The following is a 22,592-nucleotide window of genomic DNA, read 5'->3' on the forward strand; positions in this document are numbered from 1 at the left end:
GGTGCCTGGGCTGACGTCGGGTTGGGGAGGGGAGTGGGGCCCATGTCCCAGGAAGGAACACATGCTGGCAGCAGCACTTTTAGTGACCGTTCCCTTGGTTTGGTTTGTTGCAGAGTGGGTATATCAAAGCAGACGTGGTTTGAGATCTGACATCAGTAGAATGAGTTGCATGTGAAGCCACTGAGAGCAGCTTGTGGGTCCAGGCTGCAGCACTGCGTGCAATAAAGTATGTGCAGGAAGGGTATTAGTGCTCCTCTAGTTTAAAAAAAAAAAAGTTTTCTGTAGCTGGTTATTTTAATATTGAAGATAATTTTATCCAAATAACTGTTCTTAGAGGAAGTATTTAGGAGTCTGAAAAGGATCAGTTGTGGAAGCAGACGTATATACCCTCAGATGCGTTCCTAATTCACAGGCTCTAGACTAAGTACCCCTGTGCATAAATAAAGCGCGTGCTCCAAGTGCCCTGTGGGTCTCTGCCTGTGCAACTGCCCATCAGCAGTGGGGTCTGGTGTTCCCCATCCCTCTCCTTGGCCCTGCAGCTGCTGAGGAAGGATGATGGGGAGCAGCCTCGCACCTCAGCTCCCTGCTGCCCTCCTGCACGCCACTGCTTTCCTGAGGCTGTGTGAGCTTCGCCTGCTCACTAACCACAGCTGCCTTCGATGCATCTGTGGTTCATGTGCCTCTTGCAGCTAAGGTCAAGAGCGAGTTGTTTTGGTCCAGCACTGTTAGTCTTGCACTCTTCAGGGCTTGTGCCGAGCCTGCCAGAGGCAGGGGTGTGCTCGTGGCTGCGCGGCGCCGCTCGCCTCACCAGGAGGCTTCCCCAAAGTTTGGGTTTAAATCTTTTAAGGTATGGAGGTGACAGTGTCCCAGGAGGCTGGCAGTGCTGCTGCCCTCACTGCCTGGCTGTGCTCAGGGAAGGCATCGCTCCTCTCTCTGCTCCTCTGCAGAGCTCTGTTTGACTACGACCGGACTCGAGACAGTTTGCTTGCCTAGCCAGGGGCTCAGCTTCTCCTACGGGGACATCCTGCACGTCATCAATGCCTCTGACGATGAGTGGTGGCAAGCCAGGCTTGTCACACCCCACGGCGAGAGCGAGCAGATCGGGGTCATCCCCAGCAAGAAAAGGTGAGCGTCTGTCACCAGCAAGTGTCATGCGTGGTGCCTCCTTGAGCTCCTCAGCCTCTGTGAGCCCTGCAGCCCTCAGGTCTGCTCAGAGTGGGATCTCCTTGTGGTCCCAGCCTATCTGCCCATCTGTGGCTGTGCAGCATGAAGGGCACCCCGGTTGCAAGCTGGGGCTGTGCGCAAGTCTCCTGGGGGAGATGTTCTCCAAAGCTGGGTGAGACTTCAGGTGAGGAGAGGAGCACTCAGCCCCCTGTGTGGGTCCCCATGGGGACAGAGAGCTGGTGTTAGCCTGCCTGGGGCTCCAAGTGAGAGCAGAGTCACAGCAGTGACTCCAGGCTGCTCCTTGTGTCCTCTGACAGCCTGCCCAGCTCTGAGAGCCAGGTCCCAGGAGATGGGAAGTTGCAGGGAGCAGAGGAACTGGCTACCACTGCCTTCAGGTCTGCAGAGCCAGCCCCATCTCTGTCCTTCATCCTTCCCGTCCTGGGAAGGCTGGCTCGTCCCCTTTCCTGCTCCTGCAGACACTGGCCTTGACCAGACCCCAGGCAGGTGGCTCCACCTCTGTCTGTTTCTGGGAAGGAGCTGCCCTTCACACACGGGGCCACCACCTGAGGGTGCATGGAGAGCTGCCTGGGGAGCCAGGCAGATGGCACAGAGGGTGCATGCATAGGACTAGCAGCTCATTCTCCCCTCCAACTTCCAATCAGGGTGGAAAAGAAGGAGAGAGCACGGTTGAAAACGGTGAAGTTCCACGCCAGGACTGGCATGATTGAGTCCAACAGGGTAAGTGCCGAGCTGGGGCTCAGTGGGGCACCTGGAGCGGGTAGCTAGTGGGGGCAGGATGAATCCCAGCAGCCAGAGCTCCCGCAGGGGCAGCTGGAGCAATCCCAAAGCAAAGAGCAGTGCGACTGGACCTGCCTCAGGCCTGCATCTGCTCAGTACAAATCCTCCGTGACTGTGCATGGGGTGAGCAGTGCAGCCCAGGATGGTGTGACAGTGCTGGGGAAGGACCCCTGGTTGGAGTGGTGGGAGAGCAGAGCCCGTCCCACTGTGGCCTGTGGCTGGGAGCTGACTTCAGGCAGCTCATGCAGGTGAAGGTAACTGCCCTCACCCCTCATGCAGAGCACTTAGCGGGTGGACAAGGAAGGGAGAACTGCCTGGCTACCCTTGCAGAGCTGCTGATCGCCCCATTGGCTTCCCAGCATCCCTACCACATGTTTTTCTCCATGCTTAAATTTTTTTCCTGCATTACAGTTTTCATGTAATCTCCATGATTTCATTTGAGGGTAACTGCCCTGACACAGCTCCTCATTGTCTCTTCATTTTAATTTTTCCCACATGCATTAAACACCATTGTTTTTTCTGTCCTCCCTTCCATCTCCATGTTCTTCAGTCGATCAAAACGAAACGTAAAAAGAGTTTCCGCCTCTCTCGAAAGTTTCCATTTTACAAGAGCAAAGAGAACCTGGCCCAGGAGAGCAGCGGACAGGAACGTAAGTAGTAGCTGGCCAGAGAGGGCAAGCGTGCGACCTTCAGGTCCCTTGCCTTGGGGGGAGAGATTCAGCACATTTTTGTAGCCAGGGTGCTGGCACCTGCCTGTGTTCAGGTCCGTGCTCCGCAGTCGTGCCAGCAGCTAGGGAGAAACCAGAGCTTGAAATGAAAGCAACGGCTGTGGGCTGGCACTCTCCTTCTCTTTCTCTCATGTTCAATGTCTTCATCCTTTCATCCAACTTTACACCTGCCTGACACCCTGCTCTGCCTCCCCCTGCTCTCCCCTCTCTGCTGCGGGCTCTGCTCCCTCCCTCCTCCTGCCAAGGGCTGCTCCCCTCCAAGCGAGGGGCTGGCCACCTCCTGCGGAGCTTCTTCTGTCCCCATCAGGGCTGAGGGGCTGAGGAGGTCCCGTCTCCCCTAAAAGTGACTTGCAGCTACGTATTCCTGTCTGAGAGCCCTTCCTGCAGGTTAAGCCCTATGTGCCCTCACTAGTGGAAGAGCTGCCCACTCATGACCGAGGCATGTCTTTGGTAGCTGGCTGCAGCACTCTGGGGCTCCCAGTGAAGGCAGGACATTCGGCTTATTTCCCCAAATACTGATGTAGTAACTGCTTGCCAAACCCAACCCCTCCTCCTTCCAGATGCTAAACTGCATCCACTCCTTGGCAAGCATTCAGATGGAGACCTGCGGTCCTCACACCTCGAGGAAGAGGAGGTGGGCAAGGCAGAGCAGTGCCTTTGCCCAGTGCCAGTGTGGCGAGCGCGTTCCCTCCCCTCCGATGGCTCTCCCAGGCGTGATGCAGAGGCAGGAGGTTGATGCTGGGCTACTCTGGGGTCTGCCTGCATCTCTCTGCTGCCAGTGCCAGCCTGGCGCCAGCTTCCAGTGAGCTTAGCAGCCAGTGCGAGCCTCTGGCCTGCGGTGAAGGTTAAGCCTGTGTGTCCGGGTATCTCCCATAGTGCCTGGATGTGGTTGGGCTCCAGTCAGCTCCATTCTGGAGCTGGGTGCTTGCTAGAGCACTGCTCTCAGCCACCCTGCAGTGCAGTAACGTACGGCACGGGGACAGGGCAGGTGACACTCTTTGCCAGCTGGTGTCACAGACCCACAGGCAGCCCCTTCCCCATGCTCTGTCACTGTCCATCCCAGCTCCCAGCGGGATCCCTTTGCCCATGTTTCCATGGCTGGCACAAGCACTGGGGCCTGGGCAGCCAACACAGGAGGTGGGGGGAAATGTGCAGCCCTCCTGCGCGTCAGAGGTCTGGCTGTTCTGTGTGTGCCCCCAGAGCAGCCAGGCTGTTCCAGGGAGTGCGGAGCTGCTGTGCCCTGCCGGCACCCCGCGAGGCATCCTGGAGAAACATCTCGGCCCACCTGCCAGCGGCTCGGGGCTGTGACTGCTTGGTGCCAGCAGGTGCTGCAGTGGCTGCCCTGTCCTTCCCAGGCCCAGGGTGGCCTTTGGGGGCTCTTTGGCAGAGAGGATGAGCTCAATGTGGGGGTCCAGCCACACAAGGCAAGATGTTGGCAGCGGGCTGATGGCATCAGCTCTGAGAACTTTTAACCTCACTTGCAGTTGCAGCTCTGGGCTGTTCTGCACTCCTGTCACTAATGCTGGTCTGGCTCTGTCTCCCCCATCCCTCTGACTGCCCTCTCCCGCGCTCTCTTCTCTCCCCCTCTCCCCCTTCTCGCTGTCTGTGAAATCAGGACTTCCCTGGGTTAAGTGACGATTATTATGGAGCAAAGAACCTGAGTAAGTCGAATTTCAATGCGCATTGTTCACTTTCCGTTGCTGGCATGCCTGGTGGTGCCTGGGGAACAGCTGGGCTCCGGCTGGGGCAGCTGTGCTTCTCTGGGAGCGGGGAAGGAGGAGCCCCGTGGGCGCCACCCCTCTGCCGGGGGAGCACCATGTCTGCTGGCAGGGGCCTCTGGGCTGGAGGAGGTGCTGCTGCTGCACACGGGAGGGGACAGGGATGTTTGCTTGGGGATGTTGGCTGTGCCCTAAGTGCACCCAGCTGAGCACTGCCTGCCGCACCTGGGGTGAGCTGTGCCTCCTCATCCTTCTCTTCCTCCTGCTCCTAGCCGGGCTGGCTGCTCGTTTAGTGCTTGGAGACTTGGAGCCACTGCAGTGCAGGTGGGAGGTGGCCGTCACCACGATGGGTCCCCTCTGAGTGGGGTGGGTGACAGCACTTTGAAGTGTTGCCACCTTCCTCAAGGGGCATCACATACCCAGAGCTGCAAACAAGGGCAGTGGGAGCCCCTTGACCCCCCTCCCAGCTGGGCTGAGTCCCTGCCAAGCTCCACACCTCCCCACCTGGGGCAGGCCAGCAAGCCTCTGGGGCAGTCGCAGCACTGGATCAGCCTGAGCAAGCAAAGCCCCAAACTCTGTCCCGTCCTGTCACTGTCTTGTCTCTGTGAGTCCCAGCCCTGTGCCCAGAGGCAGGCTCCCCCATCCCCATGCTGGCGTGGAGCTGGGCCCTCCCCTGCCACCCATGTGCATGCTGCACCCACTCCTCTCACCAGCACCCCCCTCCCCGTGCACTCCACCTTCTCTCCCACAGCCTGGGAAGCCCATCGCTTGCACGTGTCTCCCCACGCCTGCCAGGCACCCCTCCTGGCATCCCTGCCCTCTCCCAGAGTAGCCAAGCATCCCCCTGCATGTCCCCGGTTTCCCAGCAAAGTGCGAGAGATGCCACTCTGCCTGTGTGGTGCAGGCTAGTTCCAGTGGGTGCTGGGTCATGGGTTTTTCAGGAGGCAGGTGCTGTCCTGCCCTGGGTCAGTAATGCTGGGTGACAGCCGGGGCGCCCCTGTGCCTTCTACCCATGCCCCTTCTGAAGGGGGTCTCTCTGGTTGCTTTGCAGAGGGTGTGACATCAAATACCAGTGACAGCGAGAGCAGTTCCAGTAAGTGCTTCTCACCTGCTCTCCCACCCTTGTGCATGTGTGTGTATGTGTGTGCACGTTTTGGCACTTCCATCTTGTCTTGTCCTGGTGGTGGTTCTGTCCAGAGGCTGGTCCTTCCTGCTGGTGACACTGAGATGCTGCGACCAGCTCCCTCCTTGAGACCAGGGGGAGCAAAAGCTGGGGGGCAGGAGCAAGCCTGCCTGCTTCCCTGCCCTCTCCTGGCTGCAGGGTTCTGCTCTAAGGCTGGGTGGTGGGTTCCCAGTCCATGGTGGTCCCCTATCCTTGGTGCCTGCTGCAGGAAGCAATAGCTGCAGGCCAGGTCTGTAGCATAGGTGGCTCCTGGAGCCCAAGCCTCTACAAGAGCATATGGGGGTCCAGCTGCAGCAAATGCTCCCTTTGTCAACCATGGGTCCTCTAAATATCTGCAGCATGTCCACCGTCCACCCTGCAGAGAGGACGAAGCGTCTCAATGGGTCCCAAGCCTGCAGCAGCAGGGAGGGAAGGAGGAGGCTTGACGCAGAGCTGGGATGTGACTAATTAACATGGATCAAGGGCTGGTAACGCCATGCCTGTCATGCTCCATGTCAGCTGGTGGTGTGACAGGGGCAGGAGCCAGCTCCTCGCAGGTGCAGAGAGGCTGGAAAGCTGCTGCAAGCACTCACCTGCCTCTCCCTGGCTCTGTTGCAGAAGGACAAGAGGACACCATCCTGTCGTACGAGCCGGTGACAAGGCAAGAAAGTAAGTCCTGGTGCTGAGCTGCCTTGTGCCTGCTCCAGCATGGGCACCTGTGTCCCTGGCACAGCCAGGGTGATCAGTGTGCCCTCCTCCACCATACCAGCATGACACCGGGTGAACACCAGTGGAGTTTCTCGTCTGTTGTGCGCAGCAGGGGAGCCAGGCGTGCACGCTTCCTCGCAGGCCTTTCCCTGGCCTTCATCGCCTGTTTTCATCAACAGAGAAGACTTACAACCTGGTCTGCAAGAGCAAGGGAGAGATCCAGAGCTAAAGCTGGGCTGGGCTTTAGTCCCCAGCTGAGGACAGGATTCTCTCTCCCTGCCTCAGATCAGGTCCCTGCTGCAGAGCGGCGCTCCCAGCCCGCAGCGTTTAGCCCTGCTGAAGCTCAGTCCCTGCAGACCCTTCTGCAGGCTGAATAGTCCCAGTCTTGGTGATCTCTTCTTGCCAGAAGCTGGGTCAGACTCTTGGGCTCCTGTCACTCCCCTAGTTCCGTGGCATCCTCGCCCAGCTGTTCTGGTTGTCTGGCTCCTGAGCGAGGGAGCAGCTTTGCTGATCCATGACCCCAGAGACCCACAGCCTCTTCCCCAGCGCCATGCAGATGGTCTGGGTCAGATAGGAGGGAGGTGTTGACCCTGACCAGGAGGAGATAAACTGGCATGGAAGAGGCACCTTTGGGTGTGAGCAAGAGCACCCCTGCCAGCAGGGAGAGGGCAGGCTGATGCCACAAGTGGCAGTAGGGTCAGCTTCCCACAGTGCAGCTGGGACCTCAGGCTGTGGCTCTCGTTTGCAGTTCACTACGCAAGGCCAGTGATCATCCTGGGGCCGACAAAGGACCGAATTAACGATGACCTCATCTCTGAATTCCCACACAAGTTTGGTTCCTGTGTGCCCCGTAAGTCCCAGCTGGCGCTCGGTGCCCTGGCTGGAGGGAGGGGCGAGCAGTGGCTCTGTTTCTTGCAAGGTCTTGCCTGCAGTGTGGGGAGGGGGCTGGGAGCACGGGGGAGTTTGCTTCTTCCCGGGAGGTCTGATGTGTGTCGCTCTGGGCTCGGGTCACTTATGATGCCTCCTCTCCTCCAGACACTACCAGGCCTCGGCGGGAGAACGAGGTGGACGGGCAGGACTACCACTTCGTCGTATCCCGCGAACAGATGGAGAAAGACATCCAGGACAACAAGTTCATAGAGGCTGGGCAGTTCAATGACAACCTCTACGGGACCAGCATTCAGTCAGTGCGGGCGGTGGCAGAGAGGGTGAGTGTGGAGTGGCATTCCTGGCACTGGGACACATCCAGCCTGAACCCGGACGTGTTCAGCAGTTCCCCTCCTCTCTCCGTGGTGTTCATGAAGGGCCGTAACCACATTAAGCAAGCGTGGCACGAGCCTCTCCTCTCTCTGGAGTCCTGCCAAGCCACGTGGCTGCTTTTCCAAGCTGCGTTGCTCCACCTCAGTGTTGTACCTGTCATCCAAACTCCACCCAAAAGCCTGGCACTGGCGGTGCCAGCTTTATGCCCAGGAGCTCACAAAGCAAAGGTGCCCAGCTGCCCTCCTTGAAGCAACAGCATTTCCTCCGCAGGAGTACTGGACTATACTGATGGCTTGTAAATTGTTTCCACGTGTTCAGGGGAAATTCAGTGCCTTTGCATTGCTCTGTCCTGCCCTAAGCAGGCGGGAACATAAGGCCACCGGGAGCCGGCTTGTGTCTCAGGACTGGTGTTTCATCTCTGTGGCTCCTCTCTTTTTTGTAAGCACATCTGTATGAGCCAGCTGTTTTCTGCACAGTGGGTGGGTAGGTCTGATCCTGATCATCTCCTTTCCAGGGGAAACACTGCATCCTGGATGTGTCTGGCAATGCTATCAAGAGGTTGCAACAAGCACAACTTTATCCCATTGCCATTTTCATCAAACCAAAATCCATTGAAGCTCTCATGTAAGTGCAACGTCATGTTCTGTGCCTCTCCAGGGTGAGCAGCTCTCGTGTGTTGGGGTTCGTATGTCTGCTGTCTGCTTTTTTAGAAAGCAGTGGAGGTTGCTGCTGGTGCTGAACTTGTCCTTTGTTAAGAGGAGCTGGGCCTGTTGCTGTTTCTGTGGTGTCCCTTCACATCTAATGCTGTGGTGCATCCAGGCTCCATGAATTGCTGCGGCTTAAAGCCCTTCATTCACCCCAAAGAAAGTTATCTATGGGAAATCTAAAAATGCTCCCAAATGTGCCTGATGCAACCTGCTCACCTGGGCCCCTAGTCCAGCCAGGAGATCTGCTGACAGCCTGTAGTGGTGGATGACAGCTGGATGATGTCTGAGCCAGGACAGTCCAGGGGAACAGAGAGATGATGTTTCCTGTGTGTCTAAGGGGGACCTTCTGCTTGTCCTGCTGCTCCTGGCCCTGGGGAGTACAGGCTGGAAAGGATGTAAGAGCTGAGCTTGCAACTCTTCTGAGCAGCAGCAAAGAATATTATCTGTGAGGAGTTTCTGTAGCTAGAGATGGACTCTGAGATCAGAAGAGACTCTGCTGGCACCAAGGGGACTGGGGAAAAACCCTTACTCAAGCCAGAAGGGATTGAATTGTATATTTGGATGTTGTATGGAAGGAACCTAGGCGAGGAGGGCGGTGACGGGCTCTGGAAAAGCAGGGAGACTTCTGCAGTAATCTTGCAAGTTCAGAGGATTATCTGGATTTGAATCCAACTTCTGTGCTATAGTGAAAGGGGGGCAGGGGTGGTGGCGATGGGAAGAACTGTTGGAAGTTGAGATGAAGTACTGAGGCAGCAAAGAGCATATGGGGAAGGGTCCTGTCTGTGAGAGGGTGTCATGCACAGCTTCCATTCCTGGTGTGCAGAGGCTTCCCAGGCACCCCAGCTCCGTGGACTGTGTTTGCTTCTGTTCATTGCTAAGAAAAAGAGCTAAGTTTCTACTTTTTGTACACGGCAGGGAGATGAACCGGAGACAGACATATGAACAGGCCAACAAGGTCTTTGACAAAGCCATGAAACTTGAGCAAGAGTTTGGAGAGTATTTTACAGGTGAGTGTCCTGAGCAGGCTTGTATCCAGTTTATTTTATTTTTCCAGCTAGCAGCTGTGTGACCTCTCTGCCAGCACTGTCTTACTGCAGGGTCATGGAAAAATGTCCAGCTTCATCAAAGCAAAAAAGTGGCACTTTGCCAGCAGGCCTCTGCAAAGGGACTGCTCCAAGATCAGTGGATAAGAGTAACCAGCTCTAGAGAAGGAGACAAGTTGTCAGGCAGGATTTTCTAAGTTTGTGAAAGCTTATCACCAACTGTTATAATAATAAAAAAGAAAAAAAATCCCCAGGTAGGGGAAGCACAGACTAGATTCAGGGTGCTACAAGGCTACAGAGAATAAAACTCCCTGCATGGGGAAAAGGGGAGCATTTTCAAATAGACAAAAGAGTCATTTTAAAGAGGAAAGATAAAAATGGAGAGAGACTGTCCTGAGTCTCTTAATGGTGGAGACTGTCCTGAGTTATTATAAAATATTTACTATTTGGGAAATAGTTATTTCCCAAAAAAATACTGGAATTTTGGCTGGCTTCCTAAGTAGTCTTTGCTAAAGAGCCCGTCAGGGGCTGCTTGACACTTTGTGCCTGCAGAGATGAGCTGCTCATGACACAGGAATCCTTGTGCCTTAAGGAACTAATGTTTGTAACATGATTAATTCTGCAAAATCATGGGCAGGCAAAGAGGCTGGTCTTCCATCTTTCTTCCAGTGCAGTTACTGTTCCTTCTAAAGTTGAGGAGTCATAATCCTGCCAAACACTGTATCACCCACCGAACAGCTATGGGGAAAAATCCCAAACAGAACGTTTTTCCAAAAATGGATCTCAGCTGAGCAAAAGTATGGGTACAAACAGGGTAAAAGCTTTCCCCAGGCCTCCTGTCCTGGGCAGCAGTTCCAGAGCTGCTGGCTGCTCTTCCAGAAAGAGCACAAAGCAAGGGCACACCACGGTTTTGCCAGACCCTTGGCATGCCATCATGTGCTTGGACAGTGAGTCTGAAGTTGACCTGGGGAAGGAACACTCTTGGCTGAAACAGGTTGTTGAAAAGAAGTGGTTAATGGGCAGAGGGATGGTCACTGTAGCAAGTTCTGTGCCAGGAACTGATAATGAGGGAACAGGGATGCTGGAGGATGGTCCTGGCTGGGGCTACAGAGGCATGCTGAATTACCAGAAAGCTTTGACCTTCCGTGTGCATCTTCCTCTGATGTAGGAAGCACAGCGAAGTGCTTTGTGGTCATGTCCGTGCTAAGCAGCGAGACTGTCGCTGCCTTTGGGCAAGAGTTACTGCTGGGAGTGACAGCCAGAAGCTGGCCTTTTCCAGCCCTGACAGTGCTGCAGTTCCCACCCTGCAGCAGAGGAGGCAACAACATGGGGAGCCTTCATCAGCTGAACAGGGGATGGACAAATCTGGCACCTCAGGGTATGCACTTGGCACACACTGGCTAATCCGGGTGAGGCACTCCGGTCACCATGGTGGAATAGCTGCAGTGCCGGGCCAGCTGCCCGCGGCCTCGGTGCAGTGGTGTGATATAGTTTGCAAAGCTGATTAGCAGCCCGTTGTGGAGAACCTGTCCAGCACTTCCCATGCTGGCAGAGCTCCTCGTGTGTGTGATCAGCTCTAGCTAATCCCTTGGACACGCTGGGTTAACCCTCTGTGTCATCGTGCGTCTGTTACAGCTGGTTTTACACGGGTTGTCTCGTGCATTAATTGCTGGCTGTGCCACACCGGCCTCTTGGGTGCAGTGAAGGCCTTTCCTGTAGCTCACGGTGCTGCCTGATGCTCAAGGTCTTGCTTGTTCTCTCCTCTTCCAGCCATTGTACAAGGAGACTCTCTGAAGAGATTTACAGCAAAATCAAACAGATCATTGAGGACCAGTCCGGGCACTACATTGGGGTCCCGTCCCCAGAGAAACTCTGAAGAGTCCCCCACCTGCTTCCCTGTGAGCAGAAGATCTCTGAAGTCCCACCCCCCCAAGCCCTCTGCCCTGAGTGGGGTGGGGATATGAAAACTATTCCTGCCCCCTTTTTTAGATCGTCGCAAAATTGAGTTTTCTAGTCCTGTTTCTTTTGTTGGGATGAACTCATCTCATTCATCACGTGACTGTTCCTACTGTTCCTGCATGGACCTTCCACTGCTCCATTAGAGACAGACAAGAACCATTCAAGGTCGTTTTTTTTTTGATTATTATTATTATTATTATTATTATTATTAACGAAACCAAGAATCAAGATGGGAGGAGGCAGCTAAGGACTAACTTAAGAAACAACTGAAACAATGGACTCTGAGTACATGAGCTAGTATCAGAGCTTCAGGGGCATTTTTCCAAGTGTGACTGTCTAGCAGCTCTGAACAGTGTGACAGAAAGGCAGCAGAAAGCATTTTATTTATCTGTATATGTAATTTATATATAATATATAGAGAGATATTATATATATATTATATATATATATGTATGTGGACTAGGAAACCTGAGGGACCTCTCTTAATAGGTATTGTATTATTGCAAGGATCTTTCAGTTTCTCTGTCCCAACCGCTGGGTGTAGGTAGTCCACTTGGGCAGGAAGAGCTCAAAATGGTACCAGGTGCTTTGGAAGCGTCTCCTGTCGGGGCCAGCCTCCTGCCAGCCACCCCAGGTCGATGAGGCAGAGCAGAGACTGGTACGCTGCCTGTGCAGAAGGGACCAGAGGTCCTGAGTAACGCAGCAAGGAGCAGCAGCTGATCTGAGTGAGACTGGGAGATGGAGACTGAGCAAGAGGCTGCAGAGCAAGAGAATGGATGATACTACATATTAAATTGCACATTGTTTTACACACCACCTTATGTGTTTGCATGAGAGGTTTGCTTTTGGTTCTATTTTTTTAAGCTGATTTTAAACCAAAACCATATTGTGTTGCTGTGTTGGCCTTTTTTTTTCATTATTCCATTTTTCTCCTGTTAATAATGAACTGAATGGGTATAAAATCCAGTTTTTTAACTTATTTTTTAATCTGGCTCTATTGTAAATAGAATCTAGATCTGCGGTGTTTGCTTAGGAAATACTCTACTGGCCACATGGAACAAATGTACTCGCTGTCCTGTGTTGCTGTGGAAAACTGGGGATGCTGAGCTGACCCTGTACCTGTGGGTGCAGGTGAAATGACCCATTCCAGCTCGTGACAGCACATTGGCATTCCCTTCTGCGTTAGCCACAGGCAGGAAAAGCCCCCAGCTGTGCCTTGGATGGACGCTCACACTTTTCCAAATCAGTAACAGAATTTAAAAACTTCCTCCCTCTCTTCCCTGCTCCATGCCAAATTCCCGGCTCTGCTGCGTGCAGGTGGTGGTGGTGGCCTTCCCAGTGGAAGGGCCATCCTTCCAGCACAACAGGGACGTCGCCCTGCTGCTCTGGGGGCTGGGGCTTGGCAGGTGAACACGTGGCTGCCCTGGCATCGCAGCGTAAATCCTCTTTCTGAAAACGGGCTCTGCTCCCTCTCAAGGTCACCTTAGAAAAACAGAGTTGAGTGCCCTGTGCTCACAGGTCTGTGGGGCAGGGGGACGCGGAGCTGCACCCATCTGCTGTGCACTGGGATTTGTCAAGTGAGGTGACAATTGGTGTGGAGACAGTTGGCCCTATGCTGAGAAAGGTCTGTCTTTGAGGACAGCTTGGCTTCCACACTCGAATGAGACTGCAGGGTGAAGCTGGGGGGAAGCTCGCACAGCATTTGGAAAGGAGTTGTGTTGCTGGGTACTCATAGGACGGGTGGAGGAGCGCTCCCACCTTACAAAGAACTGGCGAATGCTGTTTCCCAAGCACAGTGCTAAGCACCAGCGCAAAGGAGGTCACCTTACGAATGTGAGCAGGTAAGTCTTGGCCCGTTCCCCCTCCCGTCTTATAAGGATAAGTGAATGCACGGGGTGCCGGTGCCTTTCCTGAAGGTACCAGTTACCAGAGGGTCAGTGCATGGCGCGCACAGGCCACGGTTTTCACTGTGAACAAGAACTGCTGCAAGGCCATGTGTAGTCTGGTGAGAAGCTGTCTTCACTCGTCCTGCATCACAAGGAGCCCTGCGGGGACTGAGCAGCTTCCTGGGACAGAGAGCAGTGCTGCAGAAGAGATGTGGCCGCGAGCACAGCGGAGGGCAGGAAGGATTCTGCTGTCAGTGGGACCAACCCTAAAGGAGCAAACTTTGGCAAAGGATTCCTGTTCAGCACCTAGCCCCCTGCCCTGCTGGTCCTGCTCCAGCTGCTGTAAACATCGGTCCCTGCACAAGTGGAGTAAGTGAAACAAAAGCCCTTTTAGATGCTAGTCACGCCGTTCCTTTTTTTTTTTCCTTCTATTCGCTTCTTTTTTTTTTTTTTCCCCTTATAGCCTGTCTCCCTCTCATCAAGTCACATGGAGAAAAGATGATGTACTCCATGGCATAGCTGACAGTATCGAATCGATCATGACAACGCTAGTTGGTTACCAGTGTTTCTTCCAAGGAGACATATATTTTAATAAACAGATTGTTGCAAAGAACTCAGTCTTGAGACCTTCTTGTAGAGTCCTTCATTATTGTGATAGTTTGATGTGTGGGGGGTGTTCTGGTGGCAGGGGAGGGGATTTGCTCCCTGTGCCACCAGATCTGAGTCCCATCCCCCCCCGGGGGAGGTTGAGCCAAGGCGGCGCCTCTGCGAATTGCCCTATTTAAGTTGGGACAAAGGGGCGGGGAAAAGGGCTTTTTTGCTCAGGAGCGAGGAGAGAGCAGGAGGGCGCTGCCCTCGCTCCCGGCTCCCGGCCGAGCGGCAGCTCGGGCCCGGGCCGGCGCCATGTGCTCAAGATGGCGCCGGGGGAGCCGCATGGGGGACTCGGTAAGCGCCCCACTCCCGGGGTGCCCACCGGGCCGAGCTTCCCCAGAGAGGATTAATATCTAAGAGAAGACAACCACAACGACCGGGTCAGCAAAGATGGAGCAGGAGGAGGTGTACTGGAGCTGAGGTTTCCCTTGCAATCGGTGTGAGATGGCAGGCGGCCCCCCTGCAGCCAGGGTGTACTCGGCGGAGCAGCGACCCACTCGCGGCCTGTGGAGAAACCCACGTCGGGAAGGAGATGCCTGAGCCCAGGAGAGGTCGTGGAGCAGGGGATGCGCGACCAGGTACTGTTGATAATGGGGCATGGAATGCACGACGAGGTCGTGGAGGCATCTGGAGACCGTGGGACGACCCACGCCGACGCGAGTGGCAGCAGCTCCCTAAGAGGCCGAGACTGGTAAAGCCCGAACTGGTGCGATCCATGGGGAGGATTGCAATCCTGCGGGCAGGACTTACTTTGGAAAAGTTTGGGGACTTTTTCCTTTGTGAGTAGGGGATCCACCGAAGCAAGGGAAAAATGGTTGTAAAGACTCCTCCTCCTTTAAGAAAGGAGCGGCAGTGAACAACATGGATGAACTGACCTGTACTCCCCCATTCCCTGTCTCCCTGCGCCGCTGGGGGGAAGGCAGAGCCAGGAACGAAAGGAAAATAGGGGGTGGGGAGGTGTTGTTTTAAGATCGGGCCTTGTTTTCTCTTTCTCCTCTCAAGTAACCGGTTTCGTTCCCCTTTTGTTTTTTTTGTTTAGTAACTGTTAATAAATTGTTTTTGTTTTTATGAAGAAAGCCTGAGTCATGTTTTGCCCGAGACCATGTTTGGTGGGTGCTCCCTCTCGGTTCTTGTCTCGACCCTCAGTCCAAAAAAACCACGACAATTATGTGCCAGATCTGTTTTTTTGGTGCTGATCTTAGCAACTAGTGATATAGTCTCTCCACAGCACACTTAAGTGTTGACAGTGGTTTAAAACAGAGGTTTAAATTGCTTTTTTTAGTATAAGGTGATCACTGAGAACTTGCCGAAAAAAAAAAAAAGGAACTTGAAAAAGAAAAAAAAGCAAGTGGGCTTATTTATAGCTATAACCAGGCCACTGGGTTGTTGTGGCACTGGTCTGATGACTTGACACCATAAATGTATTTTGAGTCATGGCTTGAACTGTGAGGAGTTTTGCTTTACAAATGCAGATCAAATAATAGAGTTCATATGCTGCTACATAATTGTCCCTGTATTGGATATAAAGGCAGCAAAGTAAATATATAGTCCAGCTAATATAGAGCATCTTTTTACAGTTTAACAAGCTGTTTAGACATCAGAGAGAATAAAAGTTGTAAAGGGAACTAGTTCTTTTTCTAGTACCCTTAAGTGCAGAGAACAGGAGTGTTCACTGGAAGACAAATGTTGTTATTGGGGTACATTATACATTCCTGCCTGAATCTGCTTTGTCATTTAGCTGGACTAATTGAAAGGTGAGAGAGTTTTTAAATCTTGATTATTTTTTTTTTCCTTTCAGTCTGCACACAAGAGAAGTAAAGTGAGATTTCAGGGCAATAAGGGTGTTGTACCAAGCATGGGCATAGTTTGCAGACAGTTCGCAGTTTACGAAGCTCACTGGACAAATAAAACAGAGTTTACAAACAACTTTAATTGACCAGATCAACAGTCTTGTGGTGCTGGTTGTCCAAAAAACACTGGAAGATTCAACAGTTGCTAAGCAGATCTGATGCTAGCATTACCACTCCCAAAAATTAAACTGTTTCCTCGCTTAGTGACAGATTTGCAATGAAGTGGTTGATGTAAAGCCTCACAGGAACATTGTTAACAGCTGCCATGGTAGCTGCCAGGCTTCTCTGTCCAGTCTGCACAGTGAGTTCCAGTAACTCTGAGTTGCTGCATGTGGATTTGCAGACACTCCTCCCTCCGACAATACACCATGTGGCCTGAGCTGGTGTCATCTCGATTTGCTCCAACAGTGAAATGTTAAGGTTCTCATGGGGAGAAGAATGCAGGGTTATGTTTTCAAATAATGCTGCTCCTGTAAGGTGGAGACAACCACTGGAAGCATAACCCACATGCTAAGAGAATGAGGATGGAATGAAGGGAAAGAACTTCCTCTTTTGAAGCTTTTTAATCAGCTATTATATATTGGCTAAGGACAAATTGCTCTACCTACCAGGACCTTAGCAAAGGCTTTCTGGACCATACAGTAGCAGAGCATTGTCCTGTTAATGGGCTTGTCTCATTGTGAAATGCAGAGGAGGTGGTTCTTTCCTTCCCCAAGATGTCCTGCTACAGATGCCTGCAACAGGCATGAAACTAATCTGCCCAAAGACACTGCTGGGAAATTAGACCATAAGCTTCTTGTGCTATAGAGAAATATGTCTGTGCTTCTGTCTGCTGCTCTTCTGTCTTTGGCCCTTGTTAAGCAGAGGAGCACAGGATCTGTGAGGCTACCAGAAGAGGGGTTTTAAAGGAATTTAATAACAGTCTTCTCAAAAATTTTCTCAGTTGGTGCCTGAGATACAGGCACCTGGACAGCTGTCTTAGATACAGCTTTTCTTTGCTCTCCTCAAGCACTCACAGCAGCATTCATGGCACTAAAGCATCTGCTGTGAAGCACATAAAGTTATCATCATGTTAAAGGTGTCTCTTTTCTTGAAGAATCCTTAGGTACCCCCTGACCTTTGATGTTTATTTATATTCCTCACTTTCAAAATAAGGGTCATTTGACTTTACTTTTTTTAATCTTAAGGAAAAACATTAAGTCGTTTGGGTCAGTGCAGCATCTGTTACTGGTGCAAGCACGCAGAAGCATTGTGGGACCAGCAATACCTTGTTGGGGCCACACTTGGCTCACCACAGGGCTGACGGTGGTATCTCCTCCCTTAGTTCCGGTGCGCTACTTAACAAAAGCTTTTGCCCAATCCTTCAATGAGCTTCAGCCCTCGACCATTTCCTTCATTTCTGATTACCGTGATCAGTTCTAAAAGTGCTACTGGCCAGACCAGCCCCTTTTCCTTCCTGCCTCTCCAGAACACTCAATGGAGCCATGCCATTAACAGCAGTGAAGCTCTTCTCAAACTGTATGGTGGGAGGCAGCCCGAGGTGCACACCAAATGGAAAGCTGCTGGAGAGCCAGTGCTCCTACTGTGTGCACCGCTGGGTGAGAGGCGGCAGAAGGGACTCCAGGGCTCGGCAGCTATGGCTCTATCTTCTCTCTGCCACCCCACTCTCAGACTCTTCTGAGCAAGGGTTTTTTTTTTCCTGGGCAGTAAAAATGCCCTCTCGCTAGTCTCATTCTCCAAGTCACATTGCATTTCCCTTGTGCTTCTAGACTGTTGCTGCTTTCCAAACAGCTAAGAAATTATCAGATTAGGAAAAAAGACAGGGCATAAAATACAGTCTTGGGAAAGGTGGGAAACTTGTGAACTACTGTCCTAGATGATACATGTGTGTTCTCAGAAGCAAGAAGGAACGCTGAGGTTAGAGAGGAAGTGTCTAGCACACCCTGTAGCTTCCACAGTGATGTGTGAATCAGAAGGTACTTCTGCATTGCCACCCTCTGGAACTACGTGTTAACATCTCAGGATGAGCACCCAGATGTTCTAAGCTGAAACGATGCTGCAACAACACCATGATCAATAACAAGAGAAGACCAGGAGAGGAATGAGCAGCACTGATTTTTTTTTTTTTTTCCAGGTCAGCTCTTACTGGTTTAAAAAGATTTACATCCCACAGTCATCCTAGCTGGGCGACTGGACTATAAAGCAACATTTAGCCTAATAAAATAAACACTAGACCAGCCTACATCTACACTAGCAAACTCAGTACACAAACACCTGCAAAGCAGAGCAATTGCACACAAACTGCTTATGGGAATGGTCACTGGAAATCCAGCTAATGAAGGTCTGATTCAACTAGGAGAGGAATTCTTGCCCTAATTAAAACCTATAGTAAATACTAAGCCTGGAATAAAATGTACGATGCAAAAATGTGTAGAGAAGAGGTCAGAAGAACTATCAGCAGAGTCTGCAACTGATCTGATCTAGGTTCCTTAGTAAAGTCAGTAGCATAAAAGAAATCAAACTGAGCATCTCCAAGGAAAAAAATTCAAACAATTCTGACTGTAGGCAAAACCACGTTTAATGCTTGCTGCCTTCTATGGCTGTATGTAATTACCTGCTACACTTGGGCAAACATGACCTTCTCATCTGGTACAGTGTGACACCTTTACCTGTTTTATGTGTTTGTGCAATTCAGAACTGAGAAGGATAATTAAAGCCAGCCCAGCAGGCACCAAGGAGATACTACAGGCAGTAATGGATGTCTTCGACTTCATGGCATCATTTACAGTCCCTGCACTAACGTGATGCAGCATACATCTCCAAAACTGTTACTCCAAAAGCATTTTCTGTGGCACTTGAGGCCTGACTTTTCATAGGTTCAAAGGTATTTCTTAGTTAAACAGACAGCAGCAAATTGAGCATTAAAGAGCTGAAAGCAACAGCTCACAGAGATCAAATTAGATCTGGTGAACTGGGCACACACTAGGTGGAGAATTTACTCAAACAGATCCATCCTCCTGTGCATGTCTCACTGGAGATATCTGCAATCAGGCAGCCTGGGTGATCTGTCTGGGTACCAGAAACAACACCACTGAAGTTCAGTGGAAGTGGCTCCCACTGCTTACACTACCTCAGCCTGAAGAACAAAGGTGCTGTGGTAGAACTCAGGGATAAGCACACATACATAACCTCCAGTTGAACATCATTATTTTTGCTTTCATCTTTGCAACCTGCTTGACCACTTGCTTAAAGGTACCTTCCTGTTTCTACCAACACAGAGTTCCATCCAGCTGAGCCTGAAGAGCACGAAGACACTTCGCAACACTCCCCAGCAGGGACCCGGCTCAGGCAGCGCTGCTCTCAGCTACCGCGGTCAGTAACTGTCGGGTTCAGCCACAGCTCCCCCCAGGGAATGCGAGAGGAGAGAAACGTCACAGAGGGGCTGAGGGTGAGACAAGAACAGAGGGAGCACCCACCGACCGTGGCCCCGGCAAAACGGACTCAGCCTGGGGACAAATCAATTCAATTCATTTAGTTACTTGAGAGGATAACAAGAAACAAAGTCAGATCTTAAAAACAACACCTCCCCCCCTCCCATCTTTCCTTTTCTTCCTCCCCCAACAGCGCAGGGGGACGGGGAATGGGGGGTGCAGGTGAGCTCATCACACGTTGTTTCTGCCGCTCCTTTCCCAAAGGAGGAGGACTCCTGACACTCTTAGAATCATAGAATCATAGAATGGTTAGGGCTGGAAGGGACCTTCAAAGGTCATCTAGTCCAACCCCCCTGCAAGGAACAGGGATATCTCCAACTAGATCAGGTTGCTCAGGGCCTCGTCCAACCTGGCCTTGAACGTCTCCGGGGATGGAGCATCCACCACCTCTCTGGGCAACCTGTTCCAGTGTTCTACAACTCTCATGGTAAAAAATTTTTTCCTAATATCCAATCTGAATCTACCTCCCTCTATTTTAAAACCATTACCCCTTGTCCTATCACAACAGGCCCTCCTGAACAGCCTCTCCCCATCTTTCTTGTAGGCCCCCTTGAGGTACTGGAAGACCACTATAAGGTCACCCCAGAGCCTCCTCTTCTCCAGGCTGAACAGCCCCAACTCTTTCAGCCTGTCCTCATAGGAAAGGTGCTCCAGCCCTCTTATCGTCTTCGTGGTCCTCCTCTGGACCCTCTCCAACTGGTCCATGTCCTTCTTATGTACTCCAGGTGAGGTCTCACAAGGGCAGAGTAGAGGGGGAGAATCACCTGTCTCGACCTGCTGGCCACACTCCTCTTGATGCAGCCCAGGATGCGGTTGGCCTTCTGGGCCGCAAGAGCACATTGCCGGCTCATATTGAGCTTCTCGTCCACCAGTCCTTCTCCTCAGGGCTGCTCTCGATCCATTCACCACCCAGTCTGTATTTGTGCCTGGGATTGCCACGACCCAGATGTAGGACCTTGCATTTGGCCTGGTTGAACTTCATGAGGTTGACACGGGCCCACCTCTCCAGCCTGTTGAGGTCCCTGTGGATGGCATCCCTCCCTTCCAGCGTGTCGACGGCACCACACAGCTCTTTCCCTGCTCCAGTGGATCCCCTCCTCACGGGACAGTCCACAGACTTCTCCACCATGAGTCCTTCCCACAGGATGCGATCCTGACCCATTGGATCGCTCCGGCACGGGCTGTTACCACAGTCACGTATCCTTAGGGAGCTGCCACCCGCTCCAGCATGGACCATCCCACGGACTTTAGATGTGTCTCTGCTTCGCCGTGAGTCCCACTCCCCACGGCCTCCCTCAGGCTCAGCATCTCTGCCCACCGCGGGCTCTCCCCGGGCTGCGGTGGGTCCGTGCCCCACCGAGCGTGTCACGGCTGCAGCGGGGCCGCCGCCCCTCACCGCGGGCTCAGGGCACGCCCCGCTCCGGCACCTCCTCCCGCCCCCCCGCACTGCCCGCGGCCCGCGGGGCCGTTTCTCTCCGCTCTCCGCCCTCTCCGGGTCACTCGGCCCCGCGCACCCGGCACGGGGCGCTCCCGCGCTCTCCCGCCGCGGCCACCTCCAGCCGGTGGCACCGGCCCGGCGCGGGCAGAGCCGCCCGGGGTGGGGAGGGGGCAGCCCCCGCTCCCCCCGCTCCTCCCTGCAGGGCCGGACCGCGTTTCCGGCTCCTTTGTCCCGACTGAAATGGGGCATCGGCAGAGGCGCTGATGGCTCAGCCCGGCCCGAGGGGATGGGGGGTCGGGACCGACCGCTGTTGGAGCCCGGGAAGGGACAGGGGGTGGCCCCTCTCCTGCCACCAGAACCCTTCACACAAACCCGGCACACTTGCTATCACAACAACTAGATCCTATAAACTTCCCAATAATTCCCTGATTGCCACCTTCAATACAATTCACTCCTTCGAGGAGTCTCATTCTCGCATTATGATCCAGAAACCGATGTGCAGCACTGCAAAGCATCGAGCTCAGGATGTGCCTGCTCAGCTTTGGTGTCAATGCCATGCTGAGGTCAATGTCTGCACCTATCTGCTTTCAGAAGCAACTGTATCCAGCTGCACAACAGACATGAAATGTGCACAACAGACATGAAATGTGCACAACAGACATGAAATGTGCAGCTACGCCAAGGGCTGGTCCCTGGCTTCAGTCATAGGACACCAAGAAGTGGCGCCTGGTGCACACAAAGTGCAGAAATCACTACTACTTGGTTTACTCAGACTAGGAAAAGACAACAGGTGGAGAGCATTGCTAGAGACTGCAATGCAGCTCACTTCTTCAACCACTTCTTGGCCATGACCACTGCACCAAGCACTCTACTAAGCTCTTCTTCTAGAGCATGTCAGGCGTTCAGAATGGACTACAACTAACTCAATTTCTTCTTTTCTGTAGCCACCATCCTGCTGTTAGCAACCCCATCCTCTGTCTGAATAAGCTTTAATAATCTGGTTCTAAGTAAAATACATTTTAAAATTTTTAAATCAGAAGAGTCTTAATCCCAAACCAGATGATCTTATAGCTGAAAGATACTGCTGCCCGTCAGCCCTTCCTTCTGTGTAATGTTTATAGAGAATAAGCAACAAAGCACTTTTAGCCCTAGTAAGCAAACCAGAGGATCCGAAATGACTGTAAGTGTTCCTGCAAAGAAGCAGCAAAAGAATCCACCTACAAGAGGTATGCCCACTTACAGATCATGCAAATGTGTGTGGTTATCACACAAAAGACACACTGCACCGTCTTTGCTTTGCCCTGCCTTGTGCCTGCTTACTGTGCACAGCAGCCCAACTGAGAAGCAATCATATACATCCACCAGCCATGCTACCTGCCTCATCTTCTATGCAGGCACCTGATAGCCTGAATCTGTGCTTTTTGCTCGAGCACCCTATCAGCCTTTTTTTTAAAAAAAAAAACAAACCTCCTGTACTAAGTATATCTAGGCTCTGCTAGAACCCACAGCTGGTCCCCAAGCACTCAAAGGGCTTTGCTGGACTGCACCGGTGCTCCCTCCCACTCCAGTCACCTTTATTTGCTTCCAGAGGAGGGCTGGGCTCATGGGAAGATGCATGGCCTTGTACTCACATGCAAGCAGAACACAACCCCAATTTGTCCCCTGTAGCTCAGACACCAAGAGATGTCAAGGAGCACATCTGTGCTGCAGTACAGAAGACAAGACTCAGGCCACGTTTCTTCAGACTTCTGCACCTGCCAGTGAAACAGCAACAGTCATACAGAACTGACTATTTTCTAAACCCCACTCCATCTCTTCACACTCCTCACCATCCACACTGAATTTCAGGTGGGTGACATCTCTTCGATTCAGCTGCAGTAAGATCCATCCATTTGCCAGCTTTTTATGTGGGTCTGCGGGCATTTCATGCTGAGCTGACTGGTGTGTTCCAGTTAGAAGTCACAGGGGAAGGGTCAGAGATCATTCAGATCTGATCTAGTCGTTAGTTTATTGAGTTCTAATCAGTAAA

General features: G+C 52.4%; 1 protein-coding gene across 1 annotated transcript in view; it reads left to right on the forward strand.

Moving 5' to 3' along the window:
- The window catches only part of DLG3 (discs large MAGUK scaffold protein 3), a 78,361-nt gene extending 67,197 nt beyond the window's left edge, over positions 1–11,164 (forward strand). Inside the window, 12 exon segments of the mRNA XM_086619854.1 lie at positions 948–981; positions 983–1,125; positions 1,827–1,902; positions 2,513–2,612; positions 5,460–5,501; positions 6,189–6,239; positions 7,027–7,128; positions 7,314–7,486; positions 8,053–8,162; positions 9,161–9,252; positions 11,059–11,076; positions 11,079–11,164. Of these exon segments, the coding sequence (XP_086475980.1) occupies positions 948–981; positions 983–1,125; positions 1,827–1,902; positions 2,513–2,612; positions 5,460–5,501; positions 6,189–6,239; positions 7,027–7,128; positions 7,314–7,486; positions 8,053–8,162; positions 9,161–9,252; positions 11,059–11,076; positions 11,079–11,164 (1,027 nt within the window).
- Positions 11,165–22,592: the final 11,428 nt, after the last annotated feature.

Source organism: Tauraco erythrolophus, chromosome 13 (genome assembly GCF_009769465.1).
Source record: "Tauraco erythrolophus isolate bTauEry1 chromosome 13, bTauEry1.pri, whole genome shotgun sequence".
Classification (NCBI taxonomy): Eukaryota; Metazoa; Chordata; class Aves; order Musophagiformes; family Musophagidae; genus Tauraco; species Tauraco erythrolophus.